This window comes from Salmo salar, chromosome ssa17, assembly GCF_905237065.1.
Source record: "Salmo salar chromosome ssa17, Ssal_v3.1, whole genome shotgun sequence".
Lineage (NCBI taxonomy): Eukaryota > Metazoa > Chordata > Actinopteri > Salmoniformes > Salmonidae > Salmo > Salmo salar.
The window spans coordinates 64,482,987-64,506,129 of NC_059458.1; the positions used below are offsets into that span (position 1 = coordinate 64,482,987).

The window sequence follows — 23,143 nt, forward strand, 5'->3', positions numbered from 1 at the left end:
CACTTCTATAACAGAAGCACCATTGGATATCAGCCAGCCCGCCCACTTCTATAACAGAAGCACCATTGGATATCAGCCAGCCCGCCCCCTTCTATAACAGAAGCACCATTGGATATCAGCCAGCCCACCCACTTCTATAACAGAAGCACCATTGGACACCAGCCAGCCCGCCCCCTTCTATAACAGAAACACCATTGGACACCAGCCAGCCTGCCCACTTCTATAACAGAAACACCATTGGACACCAGCCAGCCCGCCCACTTCAGCCATACTCAATATACTTCACAAACATGTACATTAGCACTGTTCCAGTGTGCAGCTCTTTTCAATAAGACCATTGTTTTAGATGGGGTGTGTGTCAAGGGATGGCCAATGGGCCAGGATGGGTTCCCCGAGCTGGTCCACGGTATTCCATTGACGGTCAGGGAGCATAACAGAACATAACATGCAATGTGTAAGGATGAAGAAAGCGGATTATGATCTCAGACCGTACAGAGCTGGCTCTTCATTAAGCCATGCGTCATTTAGTGAAATATGAAAAAGACCTGGGACCTGCCCAATCACAGCACATTGTTGTATGTTTCAGACTGATGTCATGCTCTCCTCTGTACAGAGCAATGTGCCTGGTAGGTGACCCATGTCTACAAGCGTCAGGGAAGCAACGCAATGGTCATACTATCAAGATCCCTCATTCACCTCCTGAAAGACGCAGGCCTATCGGAGTTGAAAAGGGAGACTTCGTTCAGGTCAAGCTCATGAACACGGCCTGATTTCTATTGAGAAGCCGAAGGATATGAACAAAAATACACCAACGAAGGGAAAATCAAAATGCCAAGATGTCAAACCTCAGCCTTTATTTTCTAACGTCATCCTATAGACTGGAGAGAGCAGCAGCCCTTGGATACAGTGTTCCATTGGTCCTTTACCCAATGGGAGGCAACGGGCTAGGTACTGGTCATCAACTAAGCAGAGAAGGGTATTACGCACGGGGAGAGCTAGCTAGTTCACCTGGGACCAGGGACACTCTAAAGAGGCAGTAGTCAGTGAACAATATGAGCAAGTAATTTTTTTCCCTGCCAGAGACAATCTCACCACTCAGAGAGCCCAGACAGTATAATGAGGAATCAATAGCTGCTGCTTGTTATTCATTCAGGACAACACACTGCGCTCCAGGCTCAGACACAGCTGGAGGAGGGCTTTTCTGCTGCTGACAGTTTGACAAAGACAAGCAATACTCAAGTCATTAAGATGGAGGGCATCTAGTATGGATCGCAGTCTCGCAAGTAAGTGTGTGCACGGACGTGTATACAAAGGAACTAATATAGATTACAGTTAAGTGTGTGTACCGCTCAGAAGTGTCCGTTCTAAGAGCAGAGTCAATGAGTGTTTTTCTATTTGTAAGACTGACTGAAAAGTTGACAATACCAGCAGAAAACAAAAATCAATGGATTACCACACGAAGAGAATAATTTTAAGATTTTTTATTTCAGTTTTTACAGCATTCCTCACAACGATGCCAGAGAGAAAGCATTTTTGTTTACATTGCATTGTAATTATTTGAAAGCAACCAAAAGAGGAAGGCAGCCATTTTGGAGAGCGTAGCAGTAGAAGCAGTTCTGACATGCAGCAGAGCTGGCAGGTTAATCAAACCCAGAGAGCGAGAGGACGATCATTTCCCCGATCCACAGTTTGAACCCTAAACCCCTGTATATCCCTGTTCGGAGGCCACCCACCCATTCATCTAATAGAAAACAGACCGCGGCAACAAAGGATTGCAGACCAGAACATGTTCAAAACTCACTCAAAGGGAAAAATATTATGCAATTCTAAATTGCATAATGGTCAATGTTGACATAATGCCATCACTACACAGCAATGTTTTAATAAGTAACAGATTAATCAATATTTTTTTACATACATTTTGTAATGCCAACATGGTGATTGGTCAAGGGGGTATTTACGCTATTATACATTAGAGTAACCTTGGTCAATAATGTTTAGTGTGATATGTTATCAGTAGAGGGTTACATAGAGTGTGTAACCAATATTATTAGCGGCCTGAACAGGACCGACCCTGTCATACAGTACAAAACCCCTAGTTGAAGCACTGAACAGTTAGCCAGTCAGGTCTACAGAGAAGAGCTACAGTACACAGCCAGGGGAAAGAGGAGGCCATCTTACTGGGCTAATAGAATATCTTTACAAGCGTTCTCCATCTAGCACAACTGATGTCAGGAAGATGAATAGAACCAAGTGGTCTTACAATATTGAAAACGGGCCACAAAATTGAACGTCTCCATTATTTTCTGCCAATATCTTTGTGAAAGGAGTGCACACAGGACTTGAGAGCGATCATATTTAAGCGCTAAGCTCTATTCATTTTTACATTGCATCCTTGTGTGTTCAGGGAAGGTCCAAGTCTGGGTGCTTTTCCCCTCAGTGTTTGGTCCCTAAGGGAGACATGATTGACAAGTCCATCCATTCAATGGCTACTGAAGAGGCAAGAGAAAATCCCTACAACTTAAAAAATAAAAGGGAAAACCAAAAAACACAAACAGACAAAGCAGTGCTAAAGACAGAGGTCGGGGGAAGGGGTGTGTCCATCTTGTCTGTCTGGGGGACCACTGCTGCATCCGCCTGTCCGTCCCTTCTAGGCTCCCGTCTCACTTGAGGAGAGCCTTGATGGCGTCGGTCTCGGCGGCTTCGAAGGCGCTCTGGCCGTCCGGTCCTTTCCGCTCCTTGTCGGCTCCCTGGGGGAAGAGAGACATTATGATCTGAGTGGAGCGTCAAGGCCTCAACCTCAGTGTGAACCCACTCTCTCAAAACGAACTAATGGCCAAGGTTAGAATCAGTGTTCACCCTACACCCCCATCTAGCCCTCTACCAAAGGCCACAGGTTCAGCCCATCAGTAATGCTCTGTGAGAGTGTGGGCCAACCTGCCTGTCCCCCTCAACCCACTCTGACTATGTAGTCTCTCACCCTCTCCAAGTGCATTCCAAAAGGACCGGCAAAGGCATTGCGCAGAATCACTGATTAATCACCTAGCATCCCAAACTACTACTCATTACAGGTTCAAGATGAGCAAAGCTGTGCAGTGCCCTGCTCTGGCAGATTCCCTCTAACCCAATGTTTCACACACACACACGTTTCAGAACAAGACAGTGAAGGTGAATGGAATGCAGCAAGGGCTGTAAATAACGGACAAAGGGGATAAAACTGACGAGTGGTCGAGCATTACCAGACCAACAACTTTAATGGAAAACTTTAGCCTCGCCAACTTTAGCCTCTTAGCGGGGGCTTACGGAGCCTGTGCAGAGAACACACCATTGAGTGGAAAAGCCTGATCCACTTTGAGTGCCAGGCAGAAAGTGTGTGTGAGAGATACACACACAGTTGAAGTCAGAAGTTCACACTTACATACACTTAGGTTGGAGTCAATAAAACTCATTTTTCAACTACTCCACAAATGTATTATTAACAAACTAGTTTTGGCAAGTCGGTTAGGACTTGGTTAGGAATTTTTCCAACAATTGTTTAGGCAGATTATTTCACTGCATCACAATTCCATTGGGTCAGAAGTTTACATACACTAAGTTTACTGTGCCTTTAAACAGCTTGGAAAATTCCAGAAAATGATGTCATGGCTTTAGAAGCTTCTGATAGGCTAATTGACATCATTTGACATCATTTGAGTCAACTGGAGGTGTACCTGTGAATGCATTTCAAGGCCTACCTTCAAACTCAGTGCCTCTCTGCGTGACATCATGGGAAAAATAATCTAAAGAAATCAGCCAAGACCTCAGAAAAATAATTGTAGACCTCCACAAGTCTGATTCATTCTTGGGAGAAATTTCAAAACGCTTGAAGGTACCACGTTCATCTGTACAAACAATAGTACGCAAGTATAAACATGGGACCACGCAGCCGTCATACCGCTCAGGAAGGAGACTCGTTCTGTCTCCCAGAGATGAACGTACTTTGGTGCGAAAAGTGCAAATCAATCCCAGAACAACAGCAAAGGACCTTGTGAAGATGGAGGAAACAGGTACAAAAGTATCTGTATCCACAGTAAAACGAGTCCTATATTGACATAACCTGAAAGGCCGCTCAGCAAGGAAGAAGCCACTGCTCCAAAACTGCCATAAAAAAAGCCAGACTATGGTTTGCAACTGCACATGGGGACAAAGTTCGTACTTTTTGGAGAAATGTCCTCTGGTCTGATGAAACAAAAATATAACTGTTTGGCCATAATGACCATCCTAATGTTTCGAGGAAAAAGATGGAGACTTGCAAGCCGAAGAACACCATCCCAACCATGAAGGACAGGGGTGACAGCATCATGTTGTGGGGATGCTTTGCTGCAGGAGGGACTGGTGCACTTCAAAATAGATGGCATCATGAGGGAGGAAAATGATGTGGATATATTGAAGCAACATCTCAAGACATCAGTCAGGAAGTTAACGCTTGGTCACAAATGGGTCTTCCAAATGGATAATGACCCAAAGCATACTTCCAAAGTTGTGGCAAAATGGCTTACGGACAACAAAGTCAAGGTTTTGGAATGGCCATCACAAAACCCTGACCTCAATCCTATAGAAAATTTGTGGGCAGAACTGAAAAAGCGTGTGCTAGCAAAGAGGCCTTCAAACCCAACTCAGTTACACCAGCTCTGTCAGGAGGAATGTGCCAAAATTCACCCAACTTATTGTGGGAAGCTTGTGGAAGGCTTACCGAAACATTTGACCCAAGTTAAACCATTTAAAGTCAATGCTACCAAATACTAATTGAGTGATATATCTCTATATAGAGATCTATCTATATTAGTTGGAAGTTTAAATGCATTTGGCGAAGGTGTATGTATTCCTGACATTTAATCCTAGTAAAAATTCCCTGTCGTAGGTCAGTTAGGATCACAACTTTATTTTAAGAACATGAAATGTCAGAATAGTAGTGGAGAGAATTATTTAAGCTTTCATTTTTCATCACATTCCCAGTGGGTCAGAGGTTTACATACACTCAATTAGTATTTGCTAGCATTGACTTTAAATGACTGACTTTAAATGGTTTAACTTGGGTCAAATATGTGTATGTATGTATGTGTGTGTATGTATGTATGCATGTATGCATGTCAGAGAAAGAGGGTAATTGTGTGTGTTCGTGAGAAGTTGTTTATTTGAGTGTGTGTGCTGCCAAAAGGGGCATCGGAGCGGGCATGGGCTACAGAGATTAAACAGGACTGGTGGATACCCTCTTCGATAGGAATCTCTAAATTGGGGGGGGGCTACATTTAAGAGTTTATTTGCATCTAGCAACACAGTTTACATTGTTCTGATGCAACTTTGTGAAGAAAAAAAAATACGATTTTTCTAATTCACAATAACGACCTGGCTTAGTGAGATTGTATGGGTTTCAAAATTCATAACAGGACCAAACTATCACTAAAGAAATGTGGTAGCATGGTTAAACAAACCATCAATCTGCAGACACGCAGTGAAAGAAGGAGCGAAACAGCTGTAGTTGGATGGTACGTTAGTGAGGCATCTTGTGACCAAGCCTGGTGTTCTCCATGGTCATCGTGTTCTCAGCTCTAGCGGGCTGACGGCAAAGAGAACGAGGAGGAAGAGGAGGCTCTCTAGCTCAGGGGAAGTCATTAGCTAGCAGCTGGTACCAGTGGAGGACAGAGGGCCCAGACATAGCAGTACTCCACAGGCCTCATTTACACAACAGCACCACTTCACCCCGACGCTCACCTCAACAAGACTCCTAGTCAACACAGCCTGGGAGAAGGCTGCTACCTACCTACAGGAGCCTTCCAGCACCATCTAATGAGCATTCCCTGACTCTCATTATATAACTGGAGCTAGCTAGCTAGCTGTATTGTCCAGTGAAGACCAGCTCGTGTTGTCGTACACAGACACGGCTTCTCACTCTCCCTGGGCTCTACTGAGAGAGGGGGGGGGGTGAGCCTCCTCCTCCCTCAAGTCTACAGTTGTCATCTTATCTACCATGGACATCCACCGGTCTCCACTTAGAATAATTAGCTAGTCTAAAATGGGAGAACTGACAGTAGCCAGTAAACACTGACGGTCCAAACATCCAGCCAGGAAGAGATTGAGGCTGCAACAAGTTTCTTTATTTAACCTTTAACTAGGCAAGTCAGTTAAGAACAAATTCTAATTTACAAATGACGGCCTACCCCGGACGACGCTGGGTCAATTGTGCGCTGCACTATGGGACTCCCAATCACAGCCGGATGTGATACAGCCTGAACTAAGTGAGATGTATGCTCGCCCTAATGAATAAGAGTGACCCAGTCAAATAGAGACCGCAGCATCCTGCAGTAACAGAGCCAAACAACACCACGGTGTGTGTGGTGTGCAGTAAGTAGTAATAGAGGGTTATGTAAGTCTGCCACTCGGCCGGGGTGTCCATTAGGTCTTCATTATGCCATTGAGTGGAAATGACAGGCTGCCCATGCATAATCTATCAGGCCCTCAGACCTCCTCCCCTCAGGATTGGTTAGAAAATGTGTCAGTCAAGCGGCTGGGGGCCATTCACAGGGCATATTTTACATGGCCTTGAACGAGGGAGAAGAGGAAAGAAGGAGAGATCGATATCTGTATGGGGATGGAGAAACAGACTTCTGTTGGCTGCACTGTGCTCAAAGAAGTGGGAAAAGATAGGACGGCTGTTTGACCAAAACACAAGCAGGGTGCTGATGGCTGAAACAGGACAAGGAGGGTAAGGGGGGACGCTGTACTGCAAGACAACAGTGAGGGTGACGCTGTACTGCAAGACAACAGTGAGGGTGACGCTGTACTGCAAGACAACAGTGAGGGTGACGCTGTACTGCAAGACAACAGTGAGGGTGACGCTGTACTGCAAGACAACAGTGAGGGTAAGGGGGGGGAGACGCTGTACTGCAAGACAACAGTGAGGGTAAGGGGGGTGACGCTGTACTGCAAGACAACAGTGAGGGTAAGGGGGGACGCTGTACTGCAAGACAACAGTGAGGGTAAGGGGGGAGACGCTGTACTGCAAGACAACAGTGAGGGTAAGGGGGGACGGACGCTGTACTGCAAGACAACAGTGAGGGTAAGGGGGGAGACGCTGTACTGCAAGACAACAGTGAGGGTAAGGGGAGACGGACGCTGTACTGCAAGACAACAGTGAGGGTAAGGGGGGACGGACGCTGTACTGCAAGACAACAGTGAGGGTAAGGGGGACGGACGCTGTACTGCAAGACAACAGTGAGGGTAAGGGGGGACGCTGTACTGCAAGACAACAGTGAGGGTAAGGGGGGACGCTGTACTCCAAGACAACAGTGAGGGTAAGGGGGGACGGCTGTACTGCAAGACAACAGTGAGGGTAAGGGGGGACGCTGTACTGCAAGACAACAGTGAGGGTAAGGGGGGACGCTGTACTGCAAGACAACAGTGAGGGTAAGGGGGACGATGTACTGCAAGACAACAGTGAGGGTAAGGGGGATGATGTACTGCAAGACAACAGTGAGGGTAAGGGGGATGATGTACTGCAAGACAACAGTGAGGGTAAGGGGGATGATGTACTGCAAGACAACAGTGAGGGTAAGGGGGATGCTGTACTGTAACATTTACCAGGCGCTTTTATCCAGAGCTACTTACAGTAGTGAGTGCATACATTTTCATTGTGGTCCCCCGTGGGAATTGAACCCACAAGCGCCATGCTCTACCAACTGAGCTACACGGGACCACTAAGATTGGAAACAGTAGTAGTACTAATATATATATTTATAATATATACACACACACACCCCCAATTCTGGCATCTATTGCCAAGCACATGAAAAAGTATCTTGGCTAGTTAGCTTTTGGGACTAAACATCGTCCTGAGAGAAGCTTAATAGAATCCACGACACAGTACGAGCATGTCTCACTCCCCCAGTCCTCCTCCCTCCTAGCTAGCAACATGCCCATAGTGGTGTGCAGAGGGCTACATTTAGACAGGGAGGAAATGGTAGTCGGCACAATCCTACTAACTCATTTCCTGTTACCCAGCCCACCCTTCATCCAAGTGATAAATCCATCACGACACATTCTTCACTCTGCGGTGCCCATACACAATCCCTTTTCCCTGGCTTGCCTAGCAGTGTAGACTGGGGCCTGATCAGGAGGATGTAACGTTACAGAACGTTCTTCTGTAGATAGAACAGATTGCCAGATGGAATAAGGAACTGTGTCAGCTCTACTCATTCTGAAAAGTTTCACATCACTGAATACACCCCAGGTCTAATGCAGCTAGAAGACTAGAAAAGGCTGAACAATATCATACTCCTGACCCAAGGGTCGAAGTCAACAGTCCACTGTTAAAGACTGGTCTATGGTGAATGGTGGGATGGGCTGAGAGTGGCTGAGGGTTGGGATTGAAGAGCTTATGTGTATTTTTGTTATGCGACTGATTTATATAAAAAGTACCGTGTATGTAAAATGCATGTGTGTGGGGGGGGGCTTCTCAGTGTTGATTCATAATTAACAAGCCTCGTGTTGTTCGGTAGCCGTCTCTCTGGCCTGTAGTCAAGTCAGCAACTCTTTCCCCCAGCCTGCCGGCTGGTTAGGGTCAAACACAGGGTTAACAGGCCTTCGATAATGCAGGAACCACCTGGGGGCAGTCAGAGGTCAGCTCCCATGAAGCTCAGGGGCACACTTCCAAGACTATCAAGCATTTTGTCCAGAATGAATACTTGAGTTATCATGAATCATACATTCTGGTAGTAGTGGACTACCATTGCAGTATCAGATTCCTCTGAATGTTTCTTAAAGCGGAATAAACGAGCGGACATGAATCAATGAGTAGACATTCGAGCATTGGCCTGCTGTTGCTCTTGTAATAACAGCGTGGGTAAAGAGAGCCAGAGAGAAAGTGCTTCAGAGCTCCAGTCCTGCTGCTGATGGCTCAGTTCAGCCAGAAGCACCACCATCGGGCTGCTGTGGAGCGGCGACTCATATCTCCTCGCACTCCGCGTCGGGCCTAACCCCTGCTGATGAGCCCTTGGCTGGTGGCGTCCCGGGCCTGCCTTCGCCTGATGACAAACGCCACATTCTTATATTTGCCTGAAGGGGGTTTCAATTGCTGACGCATGGCGCTCACACTATCCCCTCCCTACGAGGTGATCTGGTTCCATCCATATATCTCTGTCTCTGCATGCATCGTGACTGTGTCCCCTCCCAGTAGTGTTGGTGCCGGGTGATTTACGTGGAGGGTCATGTCCGTAGGATGCAAAGACGGGCGCTGCTTGGAGGTTGGACACAGGCGAGTGGCGGCGTGTTTTGGCGGTCCCGTCACGGGTAAGTCTCTTAACCGCTGGCTCACTGGGTGAGTGAGGACCACCTACGCAACTCCCAGAGAAGCGTGGCACGGTGCCGCCTCATTTAGCCTGGCTGGGAGAAGACATCCCTACCCAGTGGAAATATTAGCCTGTTGGTTTCCATTTTCACAGTCAAAAACAAGAACTCAATCCATGTGTGTATGCCTCAGCGTATGTATGTATGTATGCACAGACACACGTTTTATGAAAGCAATTTGTAATTGTACTGACATGTCGGCGCTCCCCAGATACAGAGACCCTGGACATAAAAAAGACATTCACGAGGTAACGAAATGTCCATATTGCGCATCTACCCTTTGTGCTGTGCAGCTACGAGTGAGGGGGGGGGATTGCATCCATTTCACAGCAGTTTGGCACGTTTCAGGGGGAGGCAGGGAGAGAGAGTGAGAGTGAGAGAAAGCGGGAGAGAGTGAGGGGAAAGTGATACAAGCCTCTACAGGGCTTACCATTAGAGAACTGAGACATCTGTAATTTCTATGTGGCTGCACCACAGGTACCTCACTGAGCCGGCACGCCAGGATAACAGATAGCAGCTGGGAAAACGTGAGCTGAATGTAAACTAACACCACACAGTGAGTGACTACTCTACAAGGCAGTGCCCAAATCATGTCCTGTATGTAGACACTTCTGCATCAAACAAATATGGTCTAAATCACTGCTCTCTGACTGCACTGTGATAGTAACTACTATGTACTATGAGTAAGATGTGTTTAATAATTCGACAAAGATCACCGCTCAAAGAATACATAACCTGATTGTATGAATCCAAAATGGCAGCATTACAAGAGTGTAAAAGCAGCTCCTTGGTGTCCAGGGAAAGTGTTGGCACCGCACCACCACTCCTAACTACAGCGGTGGGTGACGGCCAGGACAGAGGTGTCACATTCAGCCACTGGATGATCATCTCAGCGTTCCAGAGCTGAGCGAGAGGCGTGTGTGTGGAGCTAGCTAGTGGAAGAGTAACACAAACAGCAGCAGTGCTGTGTGATGAGGTCTGGGAACATTCCAGCTCCCTCCACACAGAACAGAAGGTTTGGGCAGGCAGGACCAGACAATCACTGAACATTCAGCCTTTATTGTAGTCCTTTGTCATACAGGAGTTAGCTCAGCAGTTACACATCACACAGAAGTTCGAACACAGAAATGACTGACGAGTGTAAAGACAGCTCGGTGCGTGTGTGCGCGCATGCGAGTGTGGCGTTACCTTTTCTAGCAGGATCTTGACACAGGTGAGGTGACCCTCGTACGTGGCAGAGAGCAGCGGAGTGATACCATGTTTGTCTGGGGCCTGTGTGTGAGAAAAAGGGAGTGAGAGAGTTTGTGCGTGGACAGGCGCCATACATCAGCAGACCAGTTGTCCCTGCCTCCAACACAAGGGCACATCACGTCACTCTCGTTATCAGAGGAAATAACTCAGAGGGAGAGCTTTTATTTCTCTCCTTATCACATCAATGAATAATAAAGGAAACCCACTCTGCCACTATTTATCTTCCCTGTTTCAGGAGCCCTGGCTAGGGCCCCTTATCTGAAGGGACTGTGGGAGAGAGACAGGGAGTTACGCATTCTAGGGGGGGGGGGGGTGTTAGTGATACAAGACTTAGAAAAATCAAGGTCTGTAACAGCCAGACTGATGGATGTTGGAGTGAATGACAAGTGTGGTGGTGATCAGACAATGAGGCAGATAAGGGAGGTTGGGAGAGGACATGGCTCTACAGACTGTGTGCAGTGAGAGTTGGGCCTAGTTAACAAGCTCTTCAAAACCACACAGGTACATTAAGGTCAGAACTTCCAGTTCTAGCAAGTATCGCCTGAACGGTCAACACGTGTCTGTGAGAAACTAACTAGAACGTCTTGGGTCAGTGACACCCATAAGCACATTCAGGCTCGTGTTGCATTATTGAGGGCCTGAGGGGATTGAGACCAAAGTACAGCTTCAAATAAGGTTAAGAATTTCTAATGATATTAAGAATAGTTACACACCGAGGCTACCTAGAAAGATACTAGCGCAGAACTGTACAACATAGTCCCCTTCCCTAACTTGGAAATGCCACAACCATCACTCTACTCAATCCCATTGTAAAAGCAGATCGATTCCCTCCACTGCAGTGAGGTAATGGGTTGAGGCTCAGGGGAGCGTTCTGACAGACTACGTGGCCAGTTAGTCTTTGCTGCTCTGAAGGAATTGATGGGGGAGATGGCGTCAGGAGAATGACAAGTCCCTTATAAAAAGAGGAATCCCATTGGTCCAAACATAGAGCTTAACCACTCTATACATGTCTGAACACTAGCAGAGTCTACAGTAGATACAGTGGGGGAAAAAAGTATTTGATCCCCTGTTGATTTTGTACGTTTGCCCACTGACAAAGAAATGATCAGTCTATAATTTTAATGGTGGGTTTATTTGAACAGTGAGAGACAGAATAACAAAAAAATCTAGAAAAATGCATGTCAAAAATGTTATACAATTATTTGCATTCTAATGAGGGAAATAAGTATTTGACCCCTCTGCAAAACATGACTTAGTACTTGGTGGCAATCACAGAGGTCAGACGTTTCTTGTAGTTGGCCACCAGGTTTGCACACATCTCAGGAGGGATTTTGTCCCACTCCTCTTTGCAGATCTTCTCCAAGTCATTAAGGTTTCGAGGCTGACGTTTGGCAACTCGAACCTTCAGCTCCCTCCACAGATTTTCTATGGGATTAAGGTCTGGAGACTGGCTAGGCCACTCCAGGACCTTAATGTGCTTTTTCTTGAGCCACTCCTTTGTTACCTTGGCCGTGTGTTTTGGGTCATTGTCATGCTGGAATACCCATCCTCAATGCCCTGGCTGAGGGAAGGAGGTTCACACCCAAGATTTGACGGTACATGGCCCCGTCCATCGTCCCTTTGATGCGGTGAAGTTGCCCTGTCCCCTTAGCAGAAAAACACCCCCAAAGCATAATGTTTCCACCTCCATATTGACGTTGGAGATGGTGTTCTTGGGGTCATAGGCAGCATTCCTCCTCCTCCAAACACAGCGAGTTGAGTTGATGCCAAAGAGCTCCATTTTGGTCTCATCTGACCACACCACTTTCACCCAGTTGTCCTCTGAATCATTCAGATGTTTATTGGCAAACTTCAGACGGGCATGTTTATGTATTCTTGAGCAGGGGGACCTTGCGTGCGCTGCAGGATTTCAGTCCTTCACGGCGTAGTGTGTTACCAATTGTTTTCTTGGTGACCATGGTCCCAGCTGCCTTGAGATCATTGACAAGATCCCCCAGTGTAGTTCTGGGCTGATTCCTCACAGTTCTCATGATCATTGCAACCCCACGAGGTGAGATCTTGCATGAAGCCCCAGGCCGAGGGATATTGAGAGTTGTTTTGTGTTTCTTCCATTTGCGAATAATCGCACCAAATGGTGTCACCTTCTCACCAAGCTGCTTGGCGATGGTCTTGTAGCCCATTCCAGCCTTGTGTAGGTCTACAATCTTGTCCCTGACATCCTTGGAGAGCTCTTTGGTCTTGGCCATGGTGGAGAGTTTGGAATCTGATTGATTGCTTCTGTGGACAGGTGTCTTTTTTACAGGTAACAAGCTGCAGTTAGGAGCACTCCCTTTAAGAGTGTGCTCCTAATCTCAGCTTGTTACCTGTATAAAAGACACCTGGGAGCCAGAAATCTTTGATTGAGAGGGGGTCAAATACTTATTTCCCTCATTAAAATGCAAATCAATTTATAACATTTTTGATATGCGTTTTTCCAGGATATTTGTTGTTATTCTGTCTCTCACTGTTCAAATAAACCTACCATGAAAATTATAGACTGATCATTTCTTTGTCAGTCGGAAAACGTACAAAATCAGCAGGGGATCAAATACTTTCCCCACCCCACTGTAAGTCATGTTAGTCTGCGTTGTTTAGTAATCAGATTTTTATTTTCAATGACGGCCTAGGAACAGTGGGTTAACTACCTTGTTCAGGGGCAGAGCGACATATTTTTACCTTGTCAGCTCGGGGATTCAATCTAGCAACCTTTCGGTTACTGGCCCAACGCTCTAACCACTAGACTACCTGCCGTCTCTGTCGTTACTACAGTATGTGGTTGACTATAGTGGAAGCATTGTAGGAGTGGATTCAGAATAAGGGAGTGTTGTTCTCTCTGGTACCATTAGGTCTATTCAATAAGCAAATTAATGCAAACACACAGAATGGAAAATGCATCATTCCTTCCTCCTTGGTCATCAGTAATAGCTGATCTCTCTAACGTGAGCAGATCGGTGACAGAGGCCTACCACCACAGCCTTCTTCCATATCAGTACTAATAAAATGAACAGGGACTGATATTAGAATACTGCTGTTAAATACTAACAATATAACAGCAGTAGGCCTATATTGATAACAGTATTCCCACTAGCAGCTCTTACGTTGACATCAGCTCCCTTGGAGAGGAGGAACTCCAGCATCTCAGCCTGGCCACAGTCAGCAGCATAGTGCAGGGGCTTCCTGCCACCCTCCAGGGTCCTGTTCACATCCTCATCCTAAAAAATAATAACACACGGTTAAGATACCATCACCTACACAACTTCCCCTCCTGCATCAAGACTTGGTCACCCGCTTGCTAAAAAAGGATCATAACTGTGTGCATGTCCGTACAGTAAGTGTTTAATACAATGGAAATCCCTTCTTGTGCCAGAAACCCCCCCCCTCAGTTCAAAACACACAGAGACCATCACACAATAACACCACACAAGACGCCTCCTCCCAGAGTCTCACTGCTGTGGTATTGCGAGGCCTCAAACTGTCAAGCCTGCAGGCGAGAGGAAAGACGGGCTCTATAGCTCCTCCACAGTCCATTGTGTGGAGTGGTGGGTAGTCCTGAAGAGACAATACTCATTACAGAGACCGGTCACTCAGACTAGGCAGTGTTGTCAGTGCCATGTCAAACCATAGCACCTTTCTCATTTGCTGGCTATGTGGCCTGAGGAAAGACTGGAATGTATTCACCTGCTAAGCATCCTGCTATGCTGCATAAAACCAACCCATGTTAGCTTTGAATGATTTTCTATAGTACCTGGCTAGCAACAGGACAGAAATGGATTCTCATAAAGCAGTTCTATAAGTCACCTATACATTAGCTAGGACCTACGGTGTACCCATGAACATGAAACAGTACCTAATCTGAGCTTGTGTGACAGAGATATCTTTTTACAGGAAGCAAGAGTGTGATGGAGAGACACGAGCTGGGGTTGAGAGTGCATGACTATCCTTCATCTCTGTGTTAGTCACCAGCAGACTGATTTTTCACTTTAAAATGTATGCCAAACTAAAATCATTGATTTCAAAGTTTAACAAAATCATACAGCTCTATGCACAATGACTACGTCAAACAATTTCCACAGTAAATAAAATATAAATTTACACCAACAACAAAAAATCTTGATGCAAAGTTTGGTAAAAGAATTACAGTAATATGTCCATCAGTTACCAAACTTTGTTTATGCATAGTTCCTGTAAAACGTTCAGCGGAAATTGTTAAGAGTAGGCAAGTCCTTGTGCATAGAGTTGTATGGTTTGTCAAACTTCTAAATCAATGGTTTTTGTTTGAGTCACCGCATAACTCCATTACCGCGGATCTGCCCTAAGGCAACGAGGCTCAGGGGGATGAGTCGGGGTCTGGGCTAGTCTTTAGATGTGCTGGCCGGGTGTGATAATCAATCTGGCTCAGAAAAGGTTAGACAGGCTTTGGATAATGCTAGCACCACTCACCTGCTCTCAAAAGCTTAGGCTAGACAGCAGTAATCCAATGGATGCACTTGCTGCAATTCATTGGATTTCTGAAGCTTGATAGGTCTCCATAGCTCAGGTAAATGTAGCCTATGGTCCATCCATGTGTTGTAATCCGAGTTTACACGTTCCTCTCTACTCTCCCATGAGTTAGGCTAATGTAGCCTGGTTAGAGCCCTCGCCCTCACCCTCCGATGCAACAGGTCCCAGACGTGCTCAATGGGATTGAGATCCGGGCTCGTCGCTGGCCATGGCAGAATACTGACATTCCGGTCTTGCAGGAAATCACGCACAGAACAAGCAATATGGCTGGTGGCATTGTCATGCTGGAGGGTTATGCCAGGATGAGCCTGCAGGAAGGGTACCACGAGGGAGAAGGTGGCTTCCCTGTAACGCACAGTGTTGAGATTGCCTACAATGACAACAAGCTCAGTCCGATGATGCTGTGACAGACTGCCCCAGACCATGACGGACCCTCCACATCAATCCCGCTCCAGAGTACAGGCCTCGGTGTAACACTCATTCCTTTGACGATAAACGCGAATCCGACCATCACCCCTGGTGAGACAAAACCACGAATCAGTGAAGAGCACTTTTTGTCTGGTCCAGCAACGGTGGGTTTGTGCCCATTGGCCACGTTGTTGCCGGTGATGTCTGGTGAGGACCTGCCTTACAACAGGCCTACAAGCCCTCAGCCCAGCCTCTCTTAGCTTATTGCGGACAGTCTGCGCACTGATGGAGGGATTGTGAGTTCCTGGTTTAACTCGGGCAGTTGTTGCCATCCTGTACCTGTCCCACAGGTGTGATGTTCAGATGTACCGATCCTGTGCAGGTGTTGTTACACGTGGTCTGCCACTGGATAGGACGATCAGCTGTCCGTCCGGTCTCCCTGTAGCGCTGTCTTGGGCGTCTCAAAGTACGGACATTGCAATTTATTGCCCTGGCCACATCTGCGGTCCTCATGCCTCCTCGCAGCATGCCTAAGGCACGTTCACGCAGATGAGCACGGACCTTGGGCATATTTCTTTTGGTGTTTTTTAGAGTCAGTAGAAAGGACACTAAAGAAGCCTAAGTTAACATATTTGTGACCTTAATTGCCTACCGCCTGTAAGCTGTTAGTGTCTTAAAGACCGTTCCACAGGAGCATGTTCATTAATTGTTTATGGTTCATTGAACACGCAATGGGAAACAGTGTTTAAACAATGAAGATATTTAGATTTTTTACGAATTATCTTTGAAAGACAAGGTCCTGAAAAAGGGACGTTTTTTTTTCCTGAGTTAATGAATACATATGACAAACATAACTGCTTTCCGACAGTGATGTGTAGGCAAACTGCTCTCGTCACTAGCTGTATGACTGGCTGTATATGCACCAATCACCCACAGAGCCCCACTGGTCTGCCTCTGGCATGCTCCCCTGTATCATAATTCCCCTGAAGGTCAAGGAAAACAGTGGGAAATAGATTCCACTCCTTCATTTTACAACCAATCCAAGTGAATCCATTAGGCATGATGGAATCTCATCCCCGTTCTAATAGTTTTCAAATATTACCTCCAGGAGCTGGGTGACATGGGGCCAATTTAAATGGTTTCTTTAGGGTTGAGGGATAAGGGAAACCACAGTGGATCACAGTCTAATATCCACATTAGAGGTCGACCGATTAAAATCGCAATGGCCGATTAATTAGGGCCGATTTCAGGTTTTCATAACAATCGGAAATCGGTATTTTTGCACGCCGATTTTTTTTAATTTAATGTATATATTTTTTGACTATTTAACTAGGCAAGTCAGTTATGAACACATTCTTATTTTCAATGACGGCCTAGGAACGGTGGGTTAACTGCCGTGTTCAGGGGCAGAACGACAGATTTGTACCTTGTCAGCTCAGGGATTCAATCTTGCAACCTTACGGTTAACTAGTCCAACGCTCTAACCACCTGCTTTACATTGCACTCCATGAGGAGCCTGCCTGTTACGCGAATGCAGTAAGAAGCCAAGGTAAGTTGCTAGCTAGCAATACACTTCTTATAAAAAAAAAACAATCATAATCACTAGTTAACTACACATGGTTGATGATATTACTAGTTTATCTAGCCTGTCCTGCGTTGTAAATAAGCGCTTAGGTACACACTGCTCCAACCATAAACATCAATGCCTTTCTTAAAATCAATACACAAGTATATATTTTTAAACCTGCATATTTAGTTAATATTGCCTGCTAACATGAATTTCTTTTAACTAGGGAAAATGTGTCACTTCTCTTGCAAACAGAGTCAGGGTATATGCAGCAGTTTGGGCCACCTGGCTCGTTGCGAACTGTGAAGACTTTCTTCCTAACAAAGACAGCCGACTTCGCCAAATGGGGGATGATTTAACAAAAAGCGCATTTGCGAAAAAAAGCACAATCGTTGCACGACTGTACCTAACCATAAACATCAATGCCTTTCTTAAAATCAATACACAGAAGTATATATTTTTAAACCTGCATATTTAGCTAAAAGAAATCCAGGTTAGCAGGCAATATTAACCAGGTGAAATTGTGTCATTTTGCGTTCATTGCACGCAGTCAGGGTATATGCAGCATCTTGGGCCACCTGGCTCGTTGCGAACTAATTTGCTAGAATTTTACGGAATTATGACATAACATTGAAGGTTGTGCAACGTAACAGGAATAACGTTTTGTTTTCGAGAAGATGGTCGAATCCGGAAACTACGTTAATGACCTAAGGCTCCTGTTTGTGTATTATGTTATAATTAAGTCTATGATTTGATAGAGCAGTCTGACTGAGCAGTGGTTGGCAGCAGCAGGCTCGTAAGCATTCATTCAAAATAGCACTTTCGAGCGTTTTGCCAGCAGCCCTTCGCAATGCATTGCGCTGTTTATGACTTTAAGCCTGTCAACTCCCAAAATTAGGCTGGTGTAACCGATGTGAAATGGCTAGCTAGTTAGCCGGGTGCGCGCTAATAGCGTTTCAAAAGTCACTCGCTCCGAGACTTGGAGTAGTTTTTCCCCTTGCTCTGCATGGGCAACGCTGCTTCGAGGGTGGCTGTTGTCGATGTGTTCCTGGTTCGAGCCCAGGTAGGAGCGAGGAGAGGGACGGAAGCTATACTGTTACACTGGCAATACTAAAGTGCCTATAAGAACATCCAATAGTCAAACGTATATGAAATACAAGTCGTATAGAGAGAAATAGTCCTATAACCATCTTACCTGGGAATATTGAAGACTCGTGTTAAAAGGAACCACCAGCTTTCATATGTTCTCATGTTCTGAGCAAGGCACTTAAACGTTAGCTTTCTTACATGGCACATATTGCACTTTTACTTTCTTCTCCAACACTTAGTTTTTGCATTATTTAAACCAAATTGAACATGTTTCATTATTTATTTGAGGCTAAATTGATTTTATTGATGTATTATATTCAGTTAAAATAAGTGTTCATTCAGTATTGTTGAAATTGTCATTATCATTTTTTTTTTAACCGATTAATCTGTATCGGTTCTCTCTGGTCCTCCAATAATCAGTATCAGCGTTGAAAAATCATAATCGGTCGACCTCTAATCCACATGTACAGTATGAAGTGTCTAGGAGCTGCCTGCTTTTGAATAATCTTTGGCAATGGCGGAAAAACCCATCTCTGCAATTGAATGGCCCATATCTGAAACATTACAATTAAATTGCAATAGGATGGAAATCTGGGATCATTGGGCTGGGTTTACATGGCCACTCCAATACCTTGATTTTGTTATCCTTAAGCCATTTTGCCACAACTTTGGAAGTATGCTTGGGGTCATTGTCCATTTGGAAGACCCATTTGCGACCAAGCTTTAACTTCCTCATGATGCCATCCATTTTGTGAAGTGCACCAGTCCCTCCTGCAGCAAAGCACCCCCACAACATGATGCTGCCACCCCCGTGCTTCACGGTTGGGATGGTTTTCTTCAGCTTGCAAGCTTCCCCCTTTTTCCTCCAAACATTAGGATGGTCATTATGGCCAAACAGTTCTATTTTTGTTCCATCAGACCAGAGGACATTTCTCCAAAAAGTACGATCTTTGTCCCCATGTGCAGTTGCAAACCGTAGTCTGGCTTTTTTTAATGGCAGCTTTGGAGCAGTGGCTTCTTCCTTGCTGAGCGGCCTTTCAGGTTATGTCGATATAGGACTCGTTTTACTGCGGATATATATACTTTTGTACCGCTTTTCTCCAGCATCTTCACAAGATCCTTTGCTGTTGTTCTGGGATTGATTTGCACGTTCATCTCTAGGAGACAGAACACGTCTCCTTCCTGAGCGTTATGACAGCTCCGTGGTCCCATGGTGTTTATACTTGCATACTATTGTTTGTAAAGATGAACGTGGTACCTTCAGGCGTTTGGAAATTGCTCCCAAGGACGAACCAGACTTGTGGAGGTATACAATTCTTTTTCCTGGGGTCTTGGCTGATTTCTTTTGATTTTCCCATGATGTCAAGCAAAGAGGCACTGAGTTTGAAGGTAGGCCTTGAAATACATCCACAGGTACACCAATTGACGTCAAATAGCCTATCAGAAGCTTCTAAAGCCATGACATCTGAAACTTTCCAAGCTGTTTAAAAGGCACAGTCAACTTAGTGCATGTAAACTTCTGACCCACTGGAATTGTGACAGTGAATTATAAGTGAAATAATCTGTCTGTAAACAATTGTTGGGAAAATGACTTGTGTCATGCACAAAGTAGATGTCCTAACCGACTTGCCAAAACTATAGTTTGTTTAACAAGAAATTTGTGCAGTGGTTGAAAAATGTGTTTTAATGACTCCAACCTAAGTGTCTGTATCAGTTGATTAGCTATAAAGAATAGAGGTCTGATTGTTTAGACAGTAGGCTAGGAGATAGACAAAATGCATAAAAAGACATGTTGCTTTCACACAGGAGCTCTACAGGCATAACCATTCAGTGTGGTTAGGCTTTCAACAAGTTAGCCCACAGTGATTTTAAAGGTGTTCAACCTACACCATTACTGGCTAAACCTCAAACCGTGTTTCAGTATTATTTTCAGGTATTTTACTGAAACATCCAATGCTTAGACACCTTATGTACTGTGCATTTTTAAAGAAGTATTCAGACCCTTTCCCCTTTTGATACATTACAGCATAATTCTAAATTGAATTAAATTATCCCCCCCAATCAATCTACACTTAATACCCCATAATGACAAAGCGAAAATAGGGTTAGAAATGTTTGCAACTGTATTAAAATAAAAAAAATACTAATACCTTATTTACATATGTATTAAGACCCTTTGCTATGAGACTCGAAATTGAGCTGAAGTGCATCCATTTTCTATTGATTGGACATGATTTGGAAAGGCACACACCTGTCTAAGGTGTCACAGTTGACAGTGCACGTCTGAGCAAAAACCAAGCAATGAGGTCGAAGGAATGGTCAGTAGAGGGATGGTGTCGAGGCAAAGATCTGGGGAAGGGTACCAAAACATTTCTGCAGCATTGAAGGTCCTCAAGAACACAGTGGCCTCCATTCTTGAAATGGAAGAAGTTAAAAACCACCAAGACTCTTCCTAGAGCAATGGTCACTCAGAGCTCCAGAGTTCCTCTGTGGAAATGGGAGAACCTTCCAGAAGGACAACCATCTCTGCAGCACTTCACCAATCAGGGCTTTATGGTAGTGGTCAGACAGAAGCCACTCCTCAGTAAAACAAAGGCACATGGCAGCCCTAAAGGACCCTCAGAAACAAGATTCTGGTCTGATGAAACCAACATTGTACTCTTTGGTCTGAATGCCAAGCGTCGCGTCTGGAGGAAGCCTGGCACCATCCCGACAGTGAACCATGGTGGTGGCAGCAGCAGCAGCATCATCATCATGTTGTGGTGATGTTTTTCAGCGGCAGGGACTGGGAGACTAGTCAGGATTGAGGCAAAGACGAACGGAGCAAAGTACAGAGAGATCCTTGATGAAAACCTGCTCCAGAGCACTCAGGACCTCACACTGGGGAAAAGGTTCACCTTCCAACAGACCAACGACCCTAGGTACACAGCCATTCTATTTCAAGGAGACGCCTACAAAACGACTGCCACCATTGAAGTGTAATTCAAATATGATTCATTGAAGTTTCAGAGCCTATTTCATGTCTAGAATTGGACCAAAATAAGTTAGTGACTAAAGACGACCAGTTTACAGACCAATAGCTAATGTGTCAGTGCTCTAAAATGGTATAGGTGTGGCCTGAAAATAGTGAGCCTCAGTATGGAGGCTTAATGTTTTCAACACCATGAAGTTAGCTAGCCATCTCTCTAACGTTAGCAATCTAGCCATCTAGATAGATCTGCCTTGCAACAAAGCTCTGAGACACCGGCACACTTCACACCAACTAGCTGTCACAACAACACGGACCAGTGGATCTGGCTATAGCTAGTTACAGACTGCTTGCTAAAACCAACCATAACTGATTCTCAAGCAGGAGCCAATTATCTAACTAAATAAGTAGTTAACGTTAGCTAGGTACTTTACCATATATATATATATATGCGCTTGTCTGCAGAAATAAAATTGTCAATAGCAAACAGACACACCGATACACTGATTGAATCAGATTACAACAAGTTGTTGCAGTGGGGATGCAACGTAGCTAGCTAGCCATTTATCTATAGTATGGTAAGTTACTTTGCTAGCGCTAGCTATCAAACTATCTACCCAATATAGCTAGCGATTGTTACAAACGTTTGTAAAAGCAAACCTTCTAGCTCGCTAACTAGAATGAGTTGGTGATAGTTTGGTGAACGGATAGTTAGCTAATGTATGCATGCTAAGCTAGCTATGAAAGTTAGCTACCTAGCTAGCTAACCTTGCAACGCCATGGCTAGCTAACGACGTTTGCTAGCTATACAGATAAAACATAGTTAGCTAATGTCAGCTAGATAACACACTTAGCAGGCTGATTTGCGAGTACGTTATCTACAGTATATCGTACCTTCATTAAGGTCTTAACCTCGTCCAGGTCTCCATTTTTCAAGGCCCACATCAATTCTTTATCCCCCATTTTCTTGTGTTTAACAGTTCACTGCGGCTTCCCTGTTGAAAAAGGCAGCTGTCAAACTTCTCTCAAGGCAAGCAATACTTGACAGATCTCTCAGTAGTAAAGGGAAAGACGTCTATACAATTTGCAGCGTTACATGAATTAAATACTTTCCTAAATTGAACACCTGGTACTTCTAGAGTGCAGGCAATTGTTAAAAAATAAAGTTTAAAAAAAAAGGACAGTAGAGGAGGGGTCCGCCTTTCTCTCGTGAAGCGTTTCCGATGCCGCACATCCGGAAGTTAACCTTCAGTCTGCTTGCCCGAAAATACGGTTTCCGCTAGATAACACAGCCACAACGTCAAAATTGTCTAGATCTAAACAATGAACTTAAAAAAAAATAGGCTTAGGGTTAGGCATAATGTTATCAGTGTAGTTAAGGTTAGGTTCAAGGTTTAAAATCCCTTTTTAAGAAGATCAATTGTAGAAATGGGCGGGGTTTATGAATTTGTGGCTGTGGTAACTAGCGACGACCCCCGACCCACTACTTTTCTCTAACAGTTCCTACTCCTGGCCACTAGCTTGGGAGGACAGGAATCCTTTCAATATCTCCTGTAACTATTCTGCCGTAAAATCTTTCACTCCCAATCACTTTTCTGCTGCTGCTACTACTTTATCTTCTGCGACTTCCGTTCCTTTTCATCTGTGCTGTACAGTTAATTACCATAGCTATGAACGCCAAGAAACCAACCTTGCTAAAACACAAACTGTTTCAGGACACTCATTCCTGCCCTACTACTTACTGGTATTCCCTCATGATCCCTTAACCTTTGCCCATCATCCTCTACTTTCCTCTACTTTCCTCACTGCCTCAGCATATGTCACTGCTCAAACCCTTAGAACCTCAACCTGTTTCACATGCACATGATCCCCAGCAACATAGACTCCCCCAACATTGCAACACACTACTTTTTCCTCTGAAACTACACTTTCCTTTGTCC

At 45.0% G+C, this 23,143-nt stretch overlaps 1 protein-coding gene across 1 annotated transcript; it reads right to left on the reverse strand.

Annotated features, from left to right (window-relative positions):
• Positions 1–1,466: 1,466 nt before the first annotated feature.
• LOC106576424 (myotrophin) lies at positions 1,467–22,603 on the reverse strand. Its single transcript, XM_014153604.2, has 5 exons — positions 22,317–22,603; positions 22,098–22,198; positions 13,770–13,883; positions 10,570–10,653; positions 1,467–2,750 (listed from the first exon to the last, which is right to left on the reverse strand). Exons 2-5 carry the CDS (start codon positions 22,164–22,166, stop codon positions 2,664–2,666), a joined length of 354 nt encoding a protein of 117 aa, XP_014009079.1. The 5' UTR covers positions 22,167–22,198; positions 22,317–22,603; the 3' UTR covers positions 1,467–2,663.
• Positions 22,604–23,143: the final 540 nt, after the last annotated feature.